This window comes from Coregonus clupeaformis, chromosome 1 (assembly GCF_020615455.1).
Source record: "Coregonus clupeaformis isolate EN_2021a chromosome 1, ASM2061545v1, whole genome shotgun sequence".
NCBI lineage: Eukaryota > Metazoa > Chordata > Actinopteri > Salmoniformes > Salmonidae > Coregonus > Coregonus clupeaformis.
In genome coordinates this window covers 68,294,088-68,316,535 of record NC_059192.1, presented here as the reverse complement: position 1 = coordinate 68,316,535, position 22,448 = coordinate 68,294,088, and the positions used below count along the sequence as shown (strand labels likewise).

General features: G+C 46.2%; 1 protein-coding gene across 4 annotated transcripts in view; it reads left to right on the top strand.

The window, feature by feature from the left end:
• afap1l2 (actin filament associated protein 1-like 2) overlaps nucleotides 1-22,448 on the top strand; it is a 207,566-nt gene that overhangs the window by 22,640 nt on the left and 162,478 nt on the right. For all 4 annotated transcript variants that reach the window (XM_045222488.1, XM_045222493.1, XM_045222487.1 and 1 more), the window contains exon 2: nucleotides 17,157-17,285. In XM_045222488.1, the coding sequence (XP_045078423.1) occupies nucleotides 17,157-17,285 (129 nt within the window). The remainder of the gene's footprint in view (nucleotides 1-17,156; nucleotides 17,286-22,448) is intronic.

Here is a 22,448-nt window from a genome sequence, read left to right as displayed (position 1 = left end):
GTGGAGTAAAGGAAGGTGGTCTAGAGTTTTAATTTTTTTCTCTGGTTGCACATGTGACATACTGGTAGAAATTAGATAAAACAGATTTAAGTTTGCCTGCATTCAAGTCCCCGACCACTAGGAGTGCCGCTTCTGGATGAGCATTTTCTTGTTTGCTTATGTCCTTATACAGCTCGTTGAGTGCGGTCTTAGTGCCGGCGTCGGTTTGTGGTGTAAATAGACGGTATCTTACCAGATGTAGTTGTTCTGTCCTGCCGATGCATGAAAAACCCAGCCAACTGTATATTATCCGTGTCGTCGTTCAGTCACGACTCGGTGAAACATAAGATATTACAGTTTTTAATGTCCCTTTGGTAGGATAATCTCGAACGGAACTCAACCAATTTATTCTCCAGTGATTGCAGATTGGCTAATAGAACGGATGGTACAGGCGTGTTACGCACTCGCCGACAAATTCTCACAAGGCATCCTGGTCTCCTCCTCCTGTATTTCCTTATTTTCTTAATGCGAATGACGGGGTTTGGGCCTTGTCTGGGTGCAACATTATATCCTTCGCGTCCGACTCATTAAATAAATCTTTGTCCAGTTCGAGGTGAGTAATCGCTGCTCTGATATCCAGAAGCTCTTTTTGGTCATAAGATAAGTTACAAACAATGCAAAAAAAATAAAAAAAATAGCACTATTGGTTAGGAGCCAGTAAAACGGCAGCCATCCACTCAAGCGCCATTCTTGTAAAGCTTAGAGAGAATCTCATGTCAAATACTTGTCACGGATTCTGCCGAGACTGCTCCTCCTCCTGGTTCGGGCAGGCTTCGGCATTCGCCGTCCCCGGAGTACTAGCTGCCACCGCTCTATGTTTCGTAGTGTGATTGCTTTTGTCTGTCTTTTACACCTGTGTCCATTTGTGTGTTGATTACTTGTCTTATAAGTTCCTTGTTTTGCATTAGTCTGATTGTGTGTTGTTATTTTCTGCCTGTCGTGCAGAGCTGCGTGTCTGCACTCTGTCTATGTTTGGAATTATTGTTTACGCGTGTTTGCGTAATTGCCTCGCCTCCGTCTGCTCTCTCAGCACCGGAACCCAGTGGCATTCGGCTCTCGCTCCCGAGGGCATATGACGGTTCTGCAGCCGGGTGTCAGGGATTCCTCCTGCAGGTGGAACTCTACCTGGCCACCATACACCCGGCGCCCTCGGGATACGAGAGCGTCTCCGCCCTCATCTCCTGTCTATCCGGCAAGGCGTTGGAGTGGGCCAACGCCGAATGGAGGGGAATAGACGCCGCTACCATCACCTACGCGGAGTTCTCCCGCCGCTTCAGGGCTGTCTTCGATCATCCACCTGAGGGGAAAGCGGCGGGAGAGCGTCTGTTCCACCTCCGACAGGGGGAAGAGGAGCGCACAGGAGTTCGCACTGGAGTTCCGGACGCTAGCGGCGGATGCGGGGTGGAATGAGAGGGCCCTCATCGACCACTACCGGTGTAGCCTACGAGAGGACGTTCGTCGTGAGCTGGCCTGCAGGGACACCAACCTGTCGTTCGACCAGTTGGTGGACATCTCCATCCGTCTAGACACCCTGCTGGCTACCCGCGGACGTCCCGAGTGGGGGTCGTCCATTCCACCCTCCAGCACCTCCGAGCCGATTCCCATGGAGCTCGGGGTGCTGGCGCTAGAGAGAGGAGGAGAGAGAACCCGAGGGGGGGGGCCATCCCCTGCACCAACTGTGGTCGTGGAGGACACACCGCGGCCAGGTGCTGGGGAGGGTCTCCTGGGAGAGGGGACAACAGGTCACGCACTGGGGAGTCATTTCAGGTGAGTAGGCGCCCCACTTACCCAGAGCTTTCTGTTGGTCACATGAGTATTCCTGTGAGATTTCCACAGGTGGCACCTCATTCCCAGCATAAGGCGCTAGTAGATTCAGGCGCAGCTGGGAACTTTATTGATCGGGCATTTTGTTGTAGGTTAGGAATTCCCCTTCGGCCGGTAGAAGCTCCATTTCCTGTCCACGCCTTAGACAGCCGGCCGTTGGGGTCGGGCCTGATCAGGGAGGTCACAGCACCACTGATGATGACGACGCATTGGGGTCATGAGGAGATCATTCAGTTTTATCTGATTGAATCTCCTGCGTACCCCGTGGTGTTGGGGCTTCCCTGGTTAAGCACCCATGATCCTACCATTGCGTGGCAACAGAGGGCTCTTATGGAGTGGTCTGCCCAGTGTGTAGGGAGATGTCTAGGTGTTTCCGTAGGGGCGACCTCGGTAGAGAGTCCGAACCAAGTGCCCGCACTGCGCATTCCCCCTGAGTATGAGGACTTAGCACTTGTGTTCAGCAAATCGAGGGCAACACGGCTACCTCCTCATAGACAGGGGGACTGTGCGATAAATCTCCAAACAGGAGCGGCTCTTCCACGGAGTCGTGTGTATCCCCTGTCTCAAGAGGAGACAGCGGCTATGGAGACTTACATAGCCGAGTCCTTGGCACAGGGATACATACGGTCCTCCACTTCCCCGGTTTCCTCGAGTTTCTTCTTTGTGAAGAAGAAGGACGGGGGATTGCGCCCGTGTATTGATTACCGTAGTCTCAATCAGATCACAGTTAAGTACAGTTACCCACTTCCACTGATTGCGACTATGACGGAATCGTTACACGGAGCGCAGTTCTTCACAAAGTTGGATCTCAGGAGCGCGTACAATCTGGTGTGCATTAGGGAGGGGGATGAATGGAAAACAGCATTTAGCACCACCTCGGGTCATTACGAGTATCTCGTCATGCCATACGGGTTAATGAATGCTCCTTCAGTCTTCCAATCCTTTGTTGACGAGATTTTCCGGGACATGCATGGGCAGGGTGTAGTAGTGTACATCGACGACATCCTAGTGTACTCTTCTACACGAGCCGAGCATGTAGCCCTGGTGCGCCGAGTGTTGAGAAGACTGTTGGAGCATGACTTGTATGTCAAGGCAGAGAAATGCCTGTTCTTCCAGGAGTCCGTCTCCTTTTTGGGTTATCGGTTGTCCGCGTCTGGTGTGGAGATAGAGGTAGACCGTGTATCGGCCGTGCGTAATTGGCAAACTCCAACCACTGTAAAAGAGGTGCAGCAGTTCTTGGGTTTTGCTAATTACTACCGGAGGTTTATTCGGGGTTTTGGACAAGTTGCAGCTCCCATTACGTCCCTGCTAAAGGGGGGTCCGGTTCGTTTGCAGTGGTCGGCTGAGGCGGACAGGGCATTTGTCAAACTGAAGAACCTGTTCACCTCGGCCCCGGTGCTGGCGCATCCGGATCCCTCTTTACCATTCCAAGTAGAGGTAGACGCGTCCGAGACCGGTATTGGGGCAGTCCTGTCACAACGGTCCGGCACGCCACCTAAACTCCGCCCCTGTGCGTTCTACTCCAAGAAGCTCAGCTCGGCGGAGCGCAACTATGACGTTGGGGACAGGGAGCTGTTAGCCGTAGTCCAGGCCCCTAAAGGTGTGGAGGCATTGGCTTGAGGGGGCTCAACACCCTTTCCTCATTCTGACTGATCACCGTAACCTGGAGTACATCCGGGCAGCTAGGAGATTGAACCCTTGTCAGGCTAGGTGGAACATGTTCCTAACCCGGTTTGTTTTTAAGATCACATACATCCCAGGGTCCCAGAATGGTAAGGCAGACGCCCTGTCCCGGCGGTATGACACAGAGGAGAGGTCCAATGAGCCTACTTCCATACTGCCGGAGTCTTGTTTGGTGGCTCCGGTGGTATGGGAGGTCGATGCGGAAATCGAGCGGGCACTGCGTACCGAACCTACTCCCCCCGAGTGTCCTGTGGGGCGGACTTACGTTCCGCTCGAGGTTCGTGATCGTCTTATTTATTGGGCTCATACATCACCCTCCTCTGGACATCCAGGTATTGGCCGGACCGTGCACTGTCTTAGCATGAAATACTGGTGGCCAACGTTAGCTAAGGATGTGAGGGTTTATGTCTCCTCCTGCTCGGTGTGTGCCCAGTGTAAGGCGCCTAGACATTTGCCCAGGGGTAAGTTACATCCCCTGCCCGTTCCACAACGACCATGGTCCCACCTATCGGTGGATTTTGTAACCGACCTACCCCCATCCCAGGGGAATACCACCATTTTGGTCGTTGTGGATCGGTTTTCCAAGGCCTGTCGTCTCCTTCCAATGCCGGGTCTCCCTACTGCCCTACAAACCGCTGAGGCCCTATTTACCCATGTGTTCCGGCACTATGGGATCCCCGAGGATATTGTGTCTGACCGAGGTCCCCAGTTCACCTCCAGAGTTTGGGGGGCGTTCATGGAACGCTTGGGGGTCTCGGTAAGCCTTACCTCGGGGTACCACCCAGAGAGCAATGGGCAGGTGGAACGTGTCAACCAGGATGTGGGTAGGTTTTTGAGGTCCTATTGCCGGGACCGGCCGGAGGAGTGGTCTAGGTTCATCCCCTGGGCAGAGATGGCCCAGAACTCTCTCCGCCACTCCTCCACCAATTTAACACCTTTCCAGTGTGTTTTAGGTTATCAGCCGGTCCTGGTACCATGGCACGAGAGCAAGATCGAGGCCCCTGCGGTGGACGAGTGGATTCGGCGCTCGGAGGAGACGTGGGACGCTGCCCATGTCCATCTGCAGCGTGCCATCCGTCAACAAAAGGCGAGCGCCGATCGCCACCGCAGTGAGGGACCGGTGTACGCACCGGGAGATCGAGTCTGGCTCTCGACTCGAAACCTGCCCCTCCGCCTGCCCTGCCGGAAGCTGGGTCGGCGGTTTGTGGGGCCCTTCAAAGTCCTGAGAAGATTGAACGAGGTGTGTTACAGGTTACAACTGCCTATAGAGTACAAAAATATTAACCCCTCGTTCCATGTGTCTCTTCTCAGGCCGGTGGTAGCTGGCCCACTCCAAGAAGATTACATTTACATTTTAGTCATTTAGCAGACGCTCTTATCCAGAGCGACTTACAGTTAGTGAATACATATTTTTTTTTATACTGGCCCCCCGTGGGAATCAAACCCACAACCCTGGCGTTGCAAACGCCATGCTCTATCAACTGAGCTACATCCCTGCCGGCCATTCCCTCCCCTACCCTGGACGACGCTGGGCCAATTGTGCGCCGTCCATGAGTCTCCCGGTCGCGGCCGGCTGCGACAGAGCCTGGATTCGAACCAGGATCTCTAGTGGCACAGTTAGCACTGTGATGCAGTGCCTTAGACCACTGCGCCACTCAGGAGTCAAAGATGAGATAGGAGAGACCCCTCCGCCCCCTTTGGACATCGAGGGGGCCCCGGCGTACAGGGTCCAGACCATCTTGGACTCGAGGCGCCAGATGAGTGGTCTCCAGTATCTCGTGGAGTGGGAGGGGTACGGTCCGGAGGAACGGTGCTGGGTGCCCAGGAGGGACATCCTCGATCCATCCCTCCTGACTGAGTTCCACCGTGGGCATCCCACGCGCCCGGGTCCGCGTCCTCCTGGCCGTCCCCCGAGGCCGGGGTCGGCGCACGGCTGGAGCCGCGCGTCAAGGGGGGGTACTGTCACGGATTCTGCCGAGACTGCTCCTCCTCCTGGTTCGGGCAGGCTTCGGCGTTCGCCGTCCCCGGAGTACTAGCTGCCACCGCTCTATGTTTCGTAGTGTGATTGCTTTTGTCTGTCTTTTACACCTGTGTCCATTTGTGTGTTGATTACTTGTCTTATAAGTTCCTTGTTTTGCATTAGTCTGATTGTGTGTTGTTATTTTCTGCCTGTCGTGCAGAGCTGCGTGTCTGCACTCTGTCTATGTTTGGAATTATTGTTTACGCGTGTTTGCGTAATTGCCTCGCCTCCGTCTGTTTTCGAGGTCGTGTTTTGTTTGTTGCTCTTTGGACTATTAAAGTCTTTTGGACGTATCCTCTGTGTCCTGCGCCTGACTCCTCCACCACATCCACATCGGAACTACTGACAATACTGTTGAAGTAATATGGCTACAGGATCATCTGACTTACCTAAAGCCCATTCTTATGGGAAGCTGCTATAGACCACCAAGTGCTAAAAGTCAGTATGTGGATAATATCTGTGAAACGCTTGATAATGTACAGTACCAGTCGAAAGTTTGGACACCTACTCATTCAAGGGTTTTTCTTTATTTTTACTATTTTCTACATTGTAGAACAAATAGTAAAGATATCAAAACTATGAAATAAAAGAGGTTTTAAACAAATCAAAATATATTTTATATTTGAGATTCTTCAAATAGCCACCCTTTGCTTTGATGACCGCTTTGCACACTCTTGGCATTCTCTCAACCAGCTTCACCTGGAATGCTTTTCCAACAGTCTTGAAGGAGTTCCCACATATGCTGAGCACTTGTTGGCTTCTTTTCCTTCACTCTGCCGTCCGACTCATCCCAAACCATCTCAATTGGGTTGAGGTCGGGGGATTGTGGAGGCCAGGTAATCTGATGCAGCAGTCCATCACTCTTCTTCTTGGTAAAATAGCTCTTACACAACCTGGAGGTGTGTTAGGTCATTGTCCTGTTGAAAAACAAATGATAGTCCCACTAAGCCCAAACCAGATTGGATGGTGTATCGCTGCAGAATGCTGTGGTAGCCATGCTGGTGCCTTGAATTCTAAATAAATCCAGCAAAACACCCCCACACCAATACACCTCCTCCTCCATGCTTTACGGTTGGAACTACACATGCAGAGATCATCCGTTCACCCACACCGTGCGTGTCTCACAAAGCCACGGTGGTTGGAACCAAAAATCTCAAATTTGGACTCCAGACCAAAGGACACATTTCCACTGGTCTGATGTCCATTATTTGAGTTCCTTGGCCAAAGCAGGTCTCTTCTTATTATTGGTGTTCTTTAGTAGTGGTTTCTTTGCAGCAATTCGACCATGAAGGCCTGATTCACGCAGTCTCCTCTGAACAGTTGATGTTGAGATGTGTCTGTTACTTGAACTCTGTGAAGCATTTATTTGGGCTGGTAACTCTAATGAACTTATCCTCTGCAGCAGAGGTAACTCTGGGTCTTCCATTCCTGTGGCGGTCCTCATGAGAGCCAGTTTCATCATAGCTCTTGATGGTTTTTGCGAGTGCACTTGAAGAAACTTTCAAAGTTCTTGACATTTTCCGTATTGACTGAACTTCATGTCTTAAAGGAATGATGGACTGTTGTTTCTCTTTGCTTATTTGAGCTGTTCTTGCCATAATATGGACTTGGTCTTTTACCATAGGCCATCTTCTCTATACCTTCTCTTTGTCTCTACCTTGTCACAACACAACTGATTGGCTCAAACTCATTAAGAAGGAAAGACATTCCACAAATTAACTTTTAACAAGGCACACCTGTTAATTGAAATGCATTCCAGGTGACTACCTCATGAAGCTGGTTGAGAGAATGCCAAGAATGTGCAAAGCTGTCATGAAGGCAACGGGTGGCTACTTTAAAGAATCTAAAATATAAAATGTATTTTGATTTGTTTATCACTTTTTTGGTTACTACATGATTCCATATGTGTTATTTCAAAGTTACAATGTAAAAAATAGTGAAAATAAAGAAAAACCCTTGAATGAATAGGTGTGTCCAAACTTTTGACTGGTAGTGTACATTTTGTATTGTAGATATGTAGTGGTTTAATAATGTTATATTTAGTTTTGTGTGTAATGTAAGTGCCTTAATGTGTTTGGATCCCATTCACTGTCAGCAGCTAATGGGATTCCTAATTAATACAAATACAAAATTGGAGTGCATACAAATTACATGTCTTTTTTCTCCTGCCCCTGCCCATTTGATAATGGGCCATTGTAACCCGAAATATAAAATTTAATTGAGAATAGTGTGATGGGGTGAAAATATGATCACTTGATGAGAGAACAGCTGTGCAGCCTGCGGCAAGGAAATCATCAATATCCTATAGTCGCACCATGCAGCCCGTATATGTTTTGATTTCTAAGACATTTTAAGGTTTGTATAATTCACAACTAAAGTTGCCAAATAACAAAATATAGCATATAGGACCTCACTTCATATGCACACTCACTCTGTAATGGGAAAATATCCTTTCTATTTTAGTCAGCTAAGTTCAATTATATTCTTCTAACTATAAAATCATATAAAATAAAATAATGGCAAGGGACTTATAAGCATATCTTGTCAGCTAAATGAACAAGCCTACAGCCTATGGCATGGAGCATAGCCAGATAACTAACATACAGTAGGCCAACTCATATTCTGTTCTTCTGAAATAGATGTTCTTCATATCATAATGTTTCTTTAGGCCTGACTAAAATAAATAATGGATTTATTGTGATGGTGTATATTAAATTGATTTATTATACTTTTTTTAATGTAGATGTTCCAAAGGCATGCATCAGCGGGTTGTATGCATGGAGGCCTGGAGATGATAAATGTGTTTGTTAATTAACAGTCAATTACCTTCAGACCGGCAGACTTTTGATTGGCTGAGATAATGAGTGGGCTGGACATGCCGAGACATGCCGAGAGATGAGTTCGGATTGGTCTGCCATGGAGCACGCTTCTGTCTATACCATGAGCTAGTCAGTATGTGTAGGTAATCCTTTCTAACGTGGCTTTTTTTGAAAGATATCACATAGTAGAACTGTGTAAGTGTTGTTCTCCAATATCTGGAGGACCGAGTTTTGAAATCAATGGAATTAGAATATGATAGCTAAGGAGATGGAAAATTCTGGCGTTGGATTGCAAATATGCAGACGGAGTCAAAAAACACCTGTCTCCGGATTACATCTGCAAACTAAGGGCATCCATGGCATCCGTGACAGAGAGGGAGAACCGTCCATCCATGTATGCGGGTAAAATAGTCTAGCTAGCTACATTTTCAGATATTACAAAAAAGCGTAATTAAATTGTTGCCAGCAGCACAGTTGCAGTCACCAACGCTCTGCATAACATAAAAACAGCCTAACCAGCTCTGCTAGGGCGAGTAAAAATGGTCAGAGTGAGCTGTTCTCTCATTTGTGTCTAGAAGTAGCTAGCAAGCTAGCCAACGTTATCCAGTTAGCTTGGGTGCTTGACTGCTGCTGTTAGGACAGAACGCTCGGATCAACCCTACTCCTCGGCCAGAGCGTCCAGTGTGCGCTCTGAATGCGCCAAGAGCGAAACGCTCTGAATTTACGAATGGACAATCTGACAACGCTCTGAGTTTACGAACGCCCAGAGCACACTGGCACTCCAGATAAAATGTTGTCTTGAAATATTTGGTTCTTTAGTACATGGCCTCACATGGGAATCCTTAAAGAGCTGGGTTGGGCTAAAGCTTAAGAGGGTGGGAACGATGCTGAATGGGTGTAGACAAAGAAGAGCTCTCCAGTAGGTGTACCAAAACATTCAAGGGCCATTTTCTCAAAAGTGAAGTTTATCAACTTTCAAAGCAGAATTACTTTCCCATTGTTCCTCAAATGTATTGTATGATATACCATTTTCTAGCTCTGAGACTCCACTTTTATCCAATGTAAAAAACACGATTTCAAATTTTGCTATCGAGCCGGTCGGTCATAAATGTATAATTCAAGCTGAATATAACCTGAAGCAGTTTGTTATACTAAGAATAGGTCTGATTACTTTAGTAGACAGCTTTATATTTCAGATAGCACATCAACTCTAAAACAATGCCCTTACGTTGATGACTTTTTGCAAATCCAACCACGTTGATTCAACATCATCACATTTATTTTTGTGGTTGAAATTACGTGAAACAACGTTGATTCAACCAGTTTTTGCCCAGTTAATTGGGGGGGTAGCCTTGGCAAGACTCAAACGGTGGTCCCTGTGACTGTCATTCCAAAACCATTATACCAAAAGGCTAAAATATCTTGGTAAGGTCACTAGGTGTTGTACTAAGGTTGTTTAGTATTTGACAAGAGGTTCCCATTTTATTTCATTTTGTCATATTACATTTTTATTTGTTCGCTCGCCTCACTTTAAAAACACTACAATATGTTAAACATTAAATCAACTATCACGTTTCAGGAGAAGACCCAGATGCAGACAGTGTCGAAGTAACAAAAGTTTATTACAAAAACGGGGCAGGCAAACAACAGGTCAAGGGCAGGCAGAGGTCAGTAATCCAGATCAGAGTCCAAAAGGTACAGAATGGCAGGCAGAGTCAGGGACAGGGCAGGCAGAGGTCAATAATCCAGGGTGGTGTGACAAGGTACAGAATGGCAGGCAGGCTCATGGTTAGGGCAGGAAGAATGGTCAAAACCGGGAAAACTAGAAAACAGGAACTTGAGAAAGACAGGCTCAACGGGGAAAACTGCTGGTAGGCTTGATGAAACAAAACAAACTGGCAACAGACAAACAGAGAACACAGCTATAAATACACTGGGGATAATGGGGAAGATGAGCGACACCTGGAGAGTGGTGGAGACAATCACAAAGACAGGTGAAACAGATCAGGGTGTGACATCAATTTATATGGCTTTAGTTGATAATTAGTTACTGTAAGACATATGGTGTTGGGTCTTACTACACTGTAAAACCTTTCCTGATGTTTTTACGGTAACTTACAGGCAGCCAGTTGTCTGTAAGTTACCGTAAAAAAAGGTACAGTGTGTGACCGTACTGTATTTTACGGTGTTCAATACTGTTACTGTAATACTTTTTACTGTTGTTTTTAAGGATATCTGTAAGTTACCGTAAAACAACAGTACTGTGCATTACTGTAATCTTATTACGGTAATTGTAACAAACGAATGAATGGATTAAGTAATAAATGAAATAAATTCATTGAGTGGAGATGGGGTTTGTATTTTACAGTAATTGCATCGGTGCAAGCAGGTTGACTAATAGGTAATGTGTTAAGGCCTCTAGAAGTGCAAGTTCTATAAAAGACCACGTTTTGGTATTTTATATCACTTGCACTACTAGAGGACTTAACAAAGGCTTCCAAACTGGCAGTGACTACAGGGCAAAAAATACCAAATGACATGTCAAATACTCAACCATTAACCTCTTAAGGATCACACCCTTCTTTTCAGTTTCCGCCTAAAATGACATACCCAAATCTAACTGCCTGTAGCTCACACCCTTCTTTTCAGTTTCCGCCTAAAACGACATACCCAAATCTAACTGCCTGTAGCTCAGGACCTGAAGCAAGGATATACATATTCTTGATACTATTTGAAAGGAAACACTTTGAAGTTTGTGGAAATGTGAAATTAATGTAGGAGAACATAACACAATAGATCTGGTAAAATATAAAACAAACAAAACAACATATGTTTCCTATTTTTATTTTATCATCTTTGACATGAAAATAAAAGCCATAGATTCAGATAGGAAGCTGTAGGTACTTTAGATGTTGTCCACAAGAGGTCAACAGTGTATGTGCAAAGTTTCAGACTGATACCTTCAAGAATGAGCGAGCTACCTAACATTTAGTATGAAGTCACCCAGGTGTCCCTCACGAGTTTGCCCAAATGTACCCAAGTGGCCTCCTAGTGGCCTCCAAGTTGGCTCCAAGTGGCCTCCAAGTTGCCGAATTGGAAAATTGATACATTTTCAAGTACATAACTATAGAGAACATACAAAAATGATATGGTAATATAAAATACAAGTTCACACACTCCCAGGAATGTCATCCATGATGGATCATTAGCTTCCCTACATAAGACACTAACCTTTACACATCTAGATGGCCGGGCGGGGTGGGTGTGGAGCCAGAGACCGCAGCAGGGGTCCGACTGAATGAACCAGTTTCTACTGGAGGACTTGAATGTGGTCTCGTTGGTGTTGGCTCCAAGAGGTCATCTGAGTCAGTCTCTACCACTATAGAATATTGTAAAAATGCTGTAAGAACTCAAGTTTACTATTACTTATTTTATTGAACCTTTATTTAAGCAGGGGGTGAGCCCTGCATCAATACTTTTGTGGATGAGCCCTGCGTCAATACATCAAATAAACAACACATATTTATAAACATATATATTATAGAGTTTGGGGAACACAATCATTATGATGAAATATGTTTACCAATAGTAAATAGGGCACAGACCTACAATGTATTTATACAGACCTAAAATGTATTAGCATAGCCATTGTGTATTTTATGTTGACTGAGTCTCTAGCACTATAGAATATTTTTTTTTAATGCAGTAAGAACCTTTATTTTAGCAGGGAGTGAGCCCTAGCCAATTTTATGTTGACTATCACATGCTGTGCCTGTGGTTAGATATGCCCATCAAGCCAATCCAACTTGTGGGAGGTGCTTCAGGAAGCATGGGGTGAAATCTCTTCTGATTACCTCAACAAATTGACAACTAGAATGCCAAAGGTCTGCAAGGCTGTAATTGCTGCAAATGGAGGATTATTTGATGAAAGCAAAGTTTGAAGGACACAATTATTATTTCAATTAAAAATCATTATTTCCAACCTTGTCAATGACAACATTTCCTATTCATTTTGCTATATTTCCTATTCAAACTAATTTCACGTGTGTTTACATGGAAAATAAGGACATTTCTAAGTGACCCAAAACTTTTGAACGGTAGTGTATATAGCAATCAAAGACAAATATCTCAAATGAATAATATGCAACCATTTAAACAACGGCATTAGCATGATAAGAAAGAAAGTATTTTACTTACAAGTCTAAAGTTACATCTTTCCCATCCAAAATAAATCAGCGTGTCTATAGTGTAATCACTAACTGAGTCCTCATCAACTTCTATGTCACTTTCCCGATCTATTTCTGCAATAATCTCGTCCAAATCTGTATACTTGGTCTTCAATTGAGCTTTTCCTGTTTTATTAGCCATATTCTACTTTCTAAAATAGCAATAAACTTAGTAGAACTAATCGAGCGTGTGTGCATAATACGAGTCCCTCTTTGTTCTCTCGATTTTATCTACCCAATGTAGGTTGTTGCGCGAGCTCAGCACAATGGCTTTTACTCACACAAAGGACCATCCCATACTCCTGTAAAGGCCTGCTCATTGGCTATCTAGCTATCTAGGTTACAAGACGATAGGTGGCCATTGGACCAAGATACAGTCAATCAAGTGAACACTGCCCGTCTCATTGGTGCGTAATCATGTCAATCCTTGGTGGGCTAATATACCTTTTGTTTAGCCAATGCGTCATGCAGAATCATGAAACAAGTTCGGTCGTCTTCTAGAGTATCTGAGGATTGCAGAAAAACCGAACTTGACTGGGGTGAAACAAGGTGTAGCGTTTATATTACTTGAAATTTTATGTTGCAAGTTCAACTAGTCAGAATTCAGGTTAAACGCTGTATGCAGCATGGACCGTTTTAGGATATAAAAATAGATTTTATCAAACAAAACAACGCTATGTTTTATCTCTGGGACCCTCAGGACGACAAATCAGAGCAAGATTGCTGAATGTAAGTACATTATTTACCTTCAGAGATGAATGTATCAAACCAGTTGCCTTGATAAAAGTGTTTTGTTTGTTGTGCACTATCTTCAAACAATAGCATGGTATTTTGTAGCTGTAATACCTACTGTAACAATAATTAAAGCTTTCTGCCCATATAAGCCATGTATATGTCTGTGAAAATGTGCTTTTGTTTACAACGTCATTGTAGTCACATTGTCCGTATTGAGCAACAACTTTCCAGATTTTGGGACACCCATCCAGTAGAGGTTAAAGGTTTGAGACTTGCTGTCACTCTGTCCCCTATACACATCAAATTCTTATCTACACCGGCCAAACCTGGACAACGCTGGGCCAATTGTGCGCCGCCCTATTGGACTCCCAATCACGGCTGGTTTTGATACAGCCTGGAATTGAACCAGGGTGTCTTTAGTGACGCCTCATGCACTGAGATGCAGTGCCTTAGACCGCTGTGCCACTCGGGAGCCCAAATGCCAATCTGGCCTATATGCCAATCCCTCAGCCATAGTTATAACAGGTAATATCTGCTCTTCAGAATTACTAGAAGCAGCAGAGAAGGAGATACAATTTTGCCTTTGCTATTTTTATTATCCATGGAACCCCTGGCCCAAGCAACTCGTCAATCGAAGGAAATAACACCAATTTCCCTCAAATCTACTGATCACTTCATCTCATTATTCACAGACAATATTTTACTATATCTAGACAATGTATCTCAATTGCTCCCAAACGCATTGAAGATCATAGCTAAGTTCAGCTTTATCTCAAGTTATAAAATTAATCTAACCAAATCAGCCCTACTGCCTCTCAAGACCCCAATGGAGGACTCCATCTCTACTTAAGTAATCCCAATGGTTTCCCATTTTAAATATTTGGGAGTAGAAATGCACTACATGACCAAAAGTATGTGGACACCTGCTCGTCCAACATCTCATTCAAAAACCATCGCCATTAATATGGAGTTGGTCCCCCCTTTGCTGCTATAACAGCCTCCACTCTTCTGGGAAAGCTTTCCACTAGATGTTGGAACATTGCTGCGGGGACTTGCTTCCATTCAGCCACAAGAGCATTAGTGAGGTTGGGCACTGATGTTGGGGGCGATTAGGCCTGGCTCGCAGTTGGTGTTCCAATTCATCCCAAAGGTGTTCAATGGGGTTGAGTTCAGGGCTCTGTGTAGGCCAATCAAGTTCTTCCACACCGATCTCGACAAACCATTTCTGTATGGACCTTGCTTTGTGCACAGGGGCATTGTCATGCTGAAACAGGAAAGGGCCTTCCCCAAATTGTTGCCACAAAGTTGGAAGCAGAATGTCATTGTATGCTGTAGTGTTAAGATTTCTCTTCACTGGAACTAAGGGGCCTAGCCCGAACCATGAAAAGCAGCCCCAGACCATTATTCTTCCTCCACCAAACTTTACAGTTGGCACTATGCATTGGGGCAGGTAGCGTTCTCCTGGCATCCGCCAAACCCAGATTCGTCTTGTCAGACTGCTAGATGGTGAAGTGTGATTCATCACTCCAGAGAACGTGTTTCCACTGCTCCAGAGTCCAATGGTGGCGAACTTTTATACCACTCCAGGCGACGTTTGGCATTGCGCATGATGATCTTAGGCTTGTGTGCGGCTGCTTGGCCATGGAAACCCATTTCATGAAGCTCCCGACGAGCAGTTATTGTGCTGACGTTGCTTCCTGGGGCAGTTTGGAACTCGGTAGTGAGTGTTGCAGCCGAGGACAAACAATTTTTATGCGCTACGTGCTTCAGCACTCAGCGGTCCCATTCTATGAGCTTGTGTTGCCTACCACTTTTCGGCTGAGCCATTGTTGCACGTAGACATTTCCACTTCACAATAACAGCACTTACAGTTGACCGGGGCAGCTCTAGCAGGGTAGAAATTTGACGAACTGACTTGTTGGAAAGGTGGCGTCCTATGATGGTGCCACGTTGAAAGTCACTGAGCTCTACAGTAAGGCCATTCTACTGCCAATGTTTGTCTATGGAGATTGCATGGCTGTGTGCTCGATTTTACGGCTGAAATAGCAGAGTCTACTAATTTTAAGGGGTGTCAATATATTTTGTATATATATAGTGTATTTCCTTCCTTAGATAAAACCATTGGCAGTAGATGGAGTAATATCCCAGTTGCTTTAAAAGGCAGAATATTTATTGTTAAAATATTTTGCCATGGCTGAATTTCTGTAGTTCAATGCTTCCCATGGCTCCCCCTTATGGCTACTGGAATACAATTCATAGTACGGTTTCAAAATGTATATGGAAAGGTAAACGATCCCAGATAAGGAGGATGTAAGGAGGACTATCCATACCAAACTTTAAATTGTATTTCCAGGCACTAGCATTCCGGCCAATCCTAAATTGGTTTTGACATGATTCTTCTGCCCCCTGGCTGAGTATAGAGAGAAATATTGGGAGTCCTATTGCCCTCGAAGGGGTGGTCTTCACTGATATATCACATAAACAATGTAAACTATGCTTTGGTCCTATTATTGCTCACACAATTTCTATTTGGCACAAAACTGGAAAACAATGTAACTGGGAAACAAAATTGCATGCCCATACTCCAATATTTCACAATAATGTCTTGCGATCTGGAGGGCGGCCTTTTGCATCCGCCCCATGGTCCAAATGTGGAATCCGTACCCTTGAAGATATCATGGACAATAATGGTTTGAGAACATTCCAATATTTGAAAGATACATACCCATTTCCAGGCAAATCCTTTTTTTCTATATTTACAATTTAGGTCAGATATGCTGTTCTATGGAGTCCCTTGGGAAACCCAACTGCCAAACCATCCAATGATGGTATTTATAAATAAATTATCTGGGCTCCCGAAAGGACTGATCTCTACAATATATAAACAACTTTTGGAAAGCTCATATTCTGAACTAGCCATTAAAAACTAGGTCCACAGATCTAATTGAATCTAAACAACCCTTTAACTGGAACAGAATATGGAAAAACATGACCTTGACATCCCGGAATCCGAGCCATCAATTTATACATTTTAAGTTTTTTCACTGACTGAATTAACACCAAGGAAATGTTTTACGATGAAATTGGCCCCATATCCCAACTGTTCACTGTGTCCCCTAAATCAGATAGGCACATTCCTCCATATGATGTGGGAGTGCCCTGCAGTTAAATGCTTCTGGGGCAAAGTTACAATATTAATTTCGAAGTGCATGAATGTAAATATTCAATGCTTTCCTGTAGGCTACATCTCTTTTCAACACACTAACCCAATAGGCTACATGTAAATCTACATTTCAAATGTGAGATTATAACTCTTGTCACAGTCTGCGACAATTACATGGACTAGGCACTTTACACAGAGAGCAATTTCACCAGTCAGTCAAATACACGTGATAGCCTAGTTGCTTTGATGATCAGAACGTGCTGTTGGTATGTTAAGGGCAATTCCATGAACAAGTGTTGGAACACGTCCAACTAAATCTACGATTTTAATTGGCTGCAGAAGTTGTGCCAGGATGTAATCGCTGCCACCTGGTGAGGTTAGGGCTAATGTGTGTCATGTAAATCTGATGGGACCATCTATAATTTCACTTTCTGTTGAAAAAACAATGATTGGCTGATATGGATTTTGTGTGTGAGAACCTGTTTAACTTTAAATGCTTGGGGGGGAGAACTCCTGCCAATGTGTAGCAGCACCCACCTGGGTGATACCACAGCAGCAGCCTTTTCTTCTTTAGGTTTAATCACAGCCAAGTTAAGTTTCTAAGACCCTCCAAAACTGACAATGTTTGTTCTGTTGTCCTGTTCTAGTGCTGGACCAACTCCTGGAGGAGCTGCAGTGCTTCCTCCTTATCCTGGATCGGGAAAACCTGAGTGGGAATGCCACTGTGCAGAAAGGCCTGCTGTCTGACCTGCTGCAGTCCTATAGATGCTCCAAAGGTATGTGTAACCAGTGGAAATATGACATGGCCCAGCAAACATGCCCACATTGGCATGAGGTGGGCCCAAAGCGGGCAAATATATTTGTCCCCATGTAGGGTTCCCACATTGGGCCGGTGCGCCTTTGCTCAGCAGCTCCACATTGACCCCAAGGTAGGTGGCCCCAAGGAAAAGCCGTCACTTTGCCTGAAATAAGCCTACCGTTAAGATCAGCTGCCCTTATTGGACCCATTTGGACCCCAATATGAGCTCATGGTACTGGCCATATACAGTACCAGTCAAAAGTTTGGACACACCTACTCATTCCAGGGTTTTTCTTTATTTGTACTATTTTCTACATTGTAGAATAATAGTGAAGACATCAAAACTATGAAATAACACATATAGAATCATGTAATAACCAAAAAAGTGTTAAACAAATCAACATATATTTTATATTTGAGATTCTTCAAAGTAGCCACCCTTTGCCTTGACGACAGCTTTGCACACTCTTGGCATTCTCTCAACCATCTTCATGAGGTAGTCACCTGGAATGCATTTCAATTAACAGGTGTGCCTTCTTAAAAGTTAATTTGTGGAATGCATTTGAGCCAATCAGTTGTGTTGTGACAAGGTAGGGGTGGTATACAGAAGATAGCCCTATTTGGTAAAAGGCCAAGACCATATTATGGCAAGAACAGCTCATATAAGCAAAGAGAAACGACAGTCCATCATTACTTTAAGACATGAAGGTCAGTCAATCCGGAAAATTTCAAGAACTTTGAAAGTGCAGTTGCAAAAACCATCAAGAGCTATGATGAAACTGGCTCTCATGAGGACTGCCACAGGAAAGGAAGACCCAGAGTTACCTCTGCTGCATAGGATAAGTTCATTAGAGTTACCAGCCTCAGAAATTGCAGCCCAAATAAATGCTTCACAGAGTTCAAGTAACTGACACATCTCAACATCAACTGTTCAGAGGAGACTGCGTGAATCAGGCCGTCATGGTCGAATTGCTGCAAAGAAACCACTACTAAAGGACACCAATAATAAGAAGAGACTTGCTTGGGCCAAGAAACATGAGCAATGGACATTCGACCGGTGGAAATCTGTCCTTTGGTCTGACGAGTCCAATTTTGAGATTTTTGGTTCTGTGTCTTTGTGAGACGTGGAGTTGGTGAACGGATGATCTCTGCATGTGTGGTTCCCACCGTAAAGCATGGAGGAGGAGGTGTGAGGGTGTGGGGGTGCTTTGCTGGTGACACTGTCTGCGATTTATTTAGAATTCAAGGCACACTTAACCAGCATGGCTACCACAGCATTCTGCAGCGATACGCCATCCCATCTGGTTTGTGCTTAGTGGGACTAATATTTGTTTTTCAACAGGACAATGACCTAACACACCTCCAGGCTGTGTAAGGGCTATTTGACCAAGAAGGAGAGTGATGGAGTGCTGCATCAGATGACCTGGCCTCCACAATCACCTGACCTCAACCCAATTTAGATGGTTTGGGATGAGTTGGACCGTAGAGTGAAGGAAAAGCAGAATGTGCAAAGCTGTCATCAAGGCAAAGGGTGGCTACTTTGAAGAATATAAAATATATTTAAATGTTTTAACACTTATTTTAGTTACTACATGATTCCATATGTGTTATTTCATAGTTTTGATGTCTTCACTATTATTCTACAATGTAGAAAATAGTAAAAATAAAGAAAAACCCTAGAATGAGTAGGTGTGACCAAACATTTGACTGGCACTGTATGTATTGCCCACCACGCACGTGCACAGATAAGGGTATACCTGTGCCGAGCACATGCCCCTTTGCTCTCCCACTCACCAAGTGCTGTTTTGGGTGGTGGTATAATTTTTGTTGTTGTATACAGTTTTTGTCGTTGTTCTAAACCCACTGCCCACAAGTTGTTGTGACGTCGTCAAGTTCGCCACCCCCTACCCCATCTGTCGGTTAGCCCTGTATGGAGCACACGTGCGCCCGGTTTGCCTTTTTCCCCAGTCCGCCCTGTACAGAGATTGCGTGCGCCCGGTATCCAAACATGCATGGCTTGAGATGTGGTCACCGGTCGTGTGTGTAGCGAACTACCTAGTTTAAATATCTACCGTAGGCTTCTGCCACAGCAGCATAACATTTGATTAACACTTGATAACACTTAATTTACATCATCATCAATATTCGGTCTGGTTGGCAGCAGCATTTCATTTATTTCCTTGTAGAATCATAGCTGTGGGAAGCCTGATTGTCACGGAATCAGCCGAGGCTGCTCCTCCTCCTTGCTCGAGCAGGCTTCGGCGTTCGTAGTCCCCGGAGTACTAGCTGCCACCGATCTATGTTTCGGTGTTTGACTTGTTTTGTCCTGATTGTGTACACCTGTTCCCCATTATGTTGTATTGTATTCCCTATTTAACCCTCTGTCGTTCATTGTGTGTTGTGTGTTATTGTATTCGTCATCGGCAGTGTTCGTGTGCGGGTTGTTGTATTTCCTCCTTGTTTGGAGATTGTTTTCTACTCTGGTTACTTTCGAGTAAAGTACGTTTCCAGTAGCTCTGTGTCCTGCGTTTGACTTCGCCTACCGCATTCACCGTCGCACTCTGACAGAATAACACACCATCATGGAGTCAGCAGGATCGGCGGTGCCAAGGGGATCACTGGAGGAGCGCGTAATCCACCAAGAGGCCATGATCCAGCAACTAGGCACCACCATGCAAGGGGTGATGGACACCTTGAGGCGATGGGAGAGTGGAGGTTTGCCCACACCTCTTCCTACGATACCACCACCATCAGCCATACCCATCGTTCCATCTCCGGAGTCCAGTGAGATTCGGCTCTCGCTCCCGAGGGCTTATGATGGCACCGCGGCCGGGTGTCAGGGTTTCCTACTCCAGGTTGAACTCTACCTAGCAACCATTCACCCGGCGCCCTCGGGATACGAGAGCGTGTCCGCCCTCATCTCCTCTCTGTCCGGCAAGGTGCTGGAGTGGGCCAACGCCGAATGGGGTGGGATAGACGCCGCTACGGTCAGCTATGCGGAGTTCACCCGCCGCTTCCGGGCAGTATTCGATCATCCCCCAGAGGGTAAAGTGGCGGGTGAGCGTCTATTCCACCTTAGACAGGGGAGGAGGAGCGCGCAGGAGTTCGCGCTGGACATCCGGACGCTAGCTGCCAACACGGAATGGAATGAGAGGGCCCTCATCGACCACTACAGATGCAGCCAGAGGGAGGACGTGCGTCGGGAATTGGCCTGCAGGGACACCAACCTCAGCTTTGATCAACTGGTGGACATGTCGATTCACCTGGATACCCTGTTGGCTACCCGCGGACGTCCGGATTCGGGGCCGTCCATTCCATCCCCCAGCACTTCCGAGCCGACCCCTATGGAGCTCGGGGGTGCTGGTGCTAGGGAGACCAGGAGGGAGGCCGTCCCCTGCACCAACTGTGGCCACAGAGGACACACTGCTGGTCGGTGCTGGGGAGGGTCTCCTAGGAATCGAGGCAGTGGGCGACGCACTGATGAGTCATTCCAGGTGAGTAGGCACCCAACTCACCCAGAGCTCTCTGCTGATCATATATGTATTAAAGTGGTGTTTCCCAAGGTTTCTCCTCACTCCCAGCATAAGGCGCTAGTAGATTCAGGCGCAGCTGGGAATTTTATCGATCGCCAGTTCACCTATAAGTTAGGGATTCCTATCGTACCTGTTGATGTGCCCTTCCCCTTTCATGCCCTAGATAGCCGCCCGTTGGGGTCAGGATTGATTAGGGAGGTCACGGCGCCTCTCCGGATGAAAACGCAGGAGTGTCATGAGGTGATAGTACGTTTGTATTTGATTGATTCTCCTGCGTTTCCCGTGGTGTTGGGGCTTCCCTGGTTAACAGCTCATTACCCCAACATTTCATGGCAGCAGAGAGCTCTCCAGGGATGGTCTGATCAGTGTACTGGGCGGTGTGTCGGTGTTTCCATAGGGGCAACGACGGTGGAAAGCCCGAACCAATTCCCACCTTGCACATTCCACCTGAGTATGCCGATTTGGCTCTCGCCTTCAGTAAGAAGAAGGTGACTCAATTACCACCTCATCGACAGGGGGATTGTACGATAGACCTCCAGGTAGGCGCTGCGCTTCCACGTAGTCACGTGTATCCTCTGTCTCAGGAGGAGACGGCCGCTATGGAGACCTACGTCACTGAATCTTTGAGACAGGGTTACATACGGCCGTCTACTTCCCCTGCGTCCTCGAGTTTCTTTTTTTGTGAAGAAGAAGGATGGGGGTTTACGCCCGTGTATTGATTACCGTGGTCTAAATCAGATCACCATCAAATACAGCTATCCTCTCCCTCTGATTGCTAGTATGACGGAGTCATTACACGGGGCGCGATTCTTCACAAAATTGGATCTCAGGAGCACGTACAACCTGGTGCGCATTAGGGAGGGGGATGAGTAGAAGACAGCATTCAGTACCACCTCGGGTCACTATGAGTACCTCGTCATGCCATACGGGTTAATGAATGCTCCTTCAGTCTTCCAATCATTTGTGGACGAGATTTTCCGGGACTTGCATGGACAGGGTGTTGTGGTATATATTGATGACATTCTAATATACTCCGCTACACGGCCGAGCATGTGTCCCTGGTGCGTCGAGTGCTTGGTAGACTGTTGGAGCATGACCTGTATGCGAAGGCGGAGAAATGTCTGTTCTTCCAGGAGTCCATCTCCTTCCTGGGACATCGGTTGTCTGCGTCAGGGGTAGAGATGGAGATTGACCGCGTTTCTGCCGTGCGTAATTGGCAGACTCCCACCACGGTAAAGGAGGTGCAGCGCTTCTTGGGTTTTGCCAATTACTACCGGAGGTTTATCTGGGGCTTTGGACAGGGAGCAGCTCCCATTACCTCTCTGCTAAAAGGGGGTCTGGTGCGCCTGCAGTGGTCAGCTGATGCGGACAGGGCGTTTAAACGTCTGAAGGACCTGTTTACCTCGGCTCCGGTGCTGGCGCAGCCGGATCCCTCTTTGGCATTTCAGGTGGAGGTGGACGCTTCTGAGGCTGGGATCGGCGCTGTGCTGTGTCAGCGCTCGGGTACGCCACCTAAACTCCGCCCCTGTGCTTTCTATTCTAAGAAGCTCAGTCCGGCGGAGCGCAATTATGACGTGGGGGATAGGGAGCTGCTGGCTGTGGTTCAA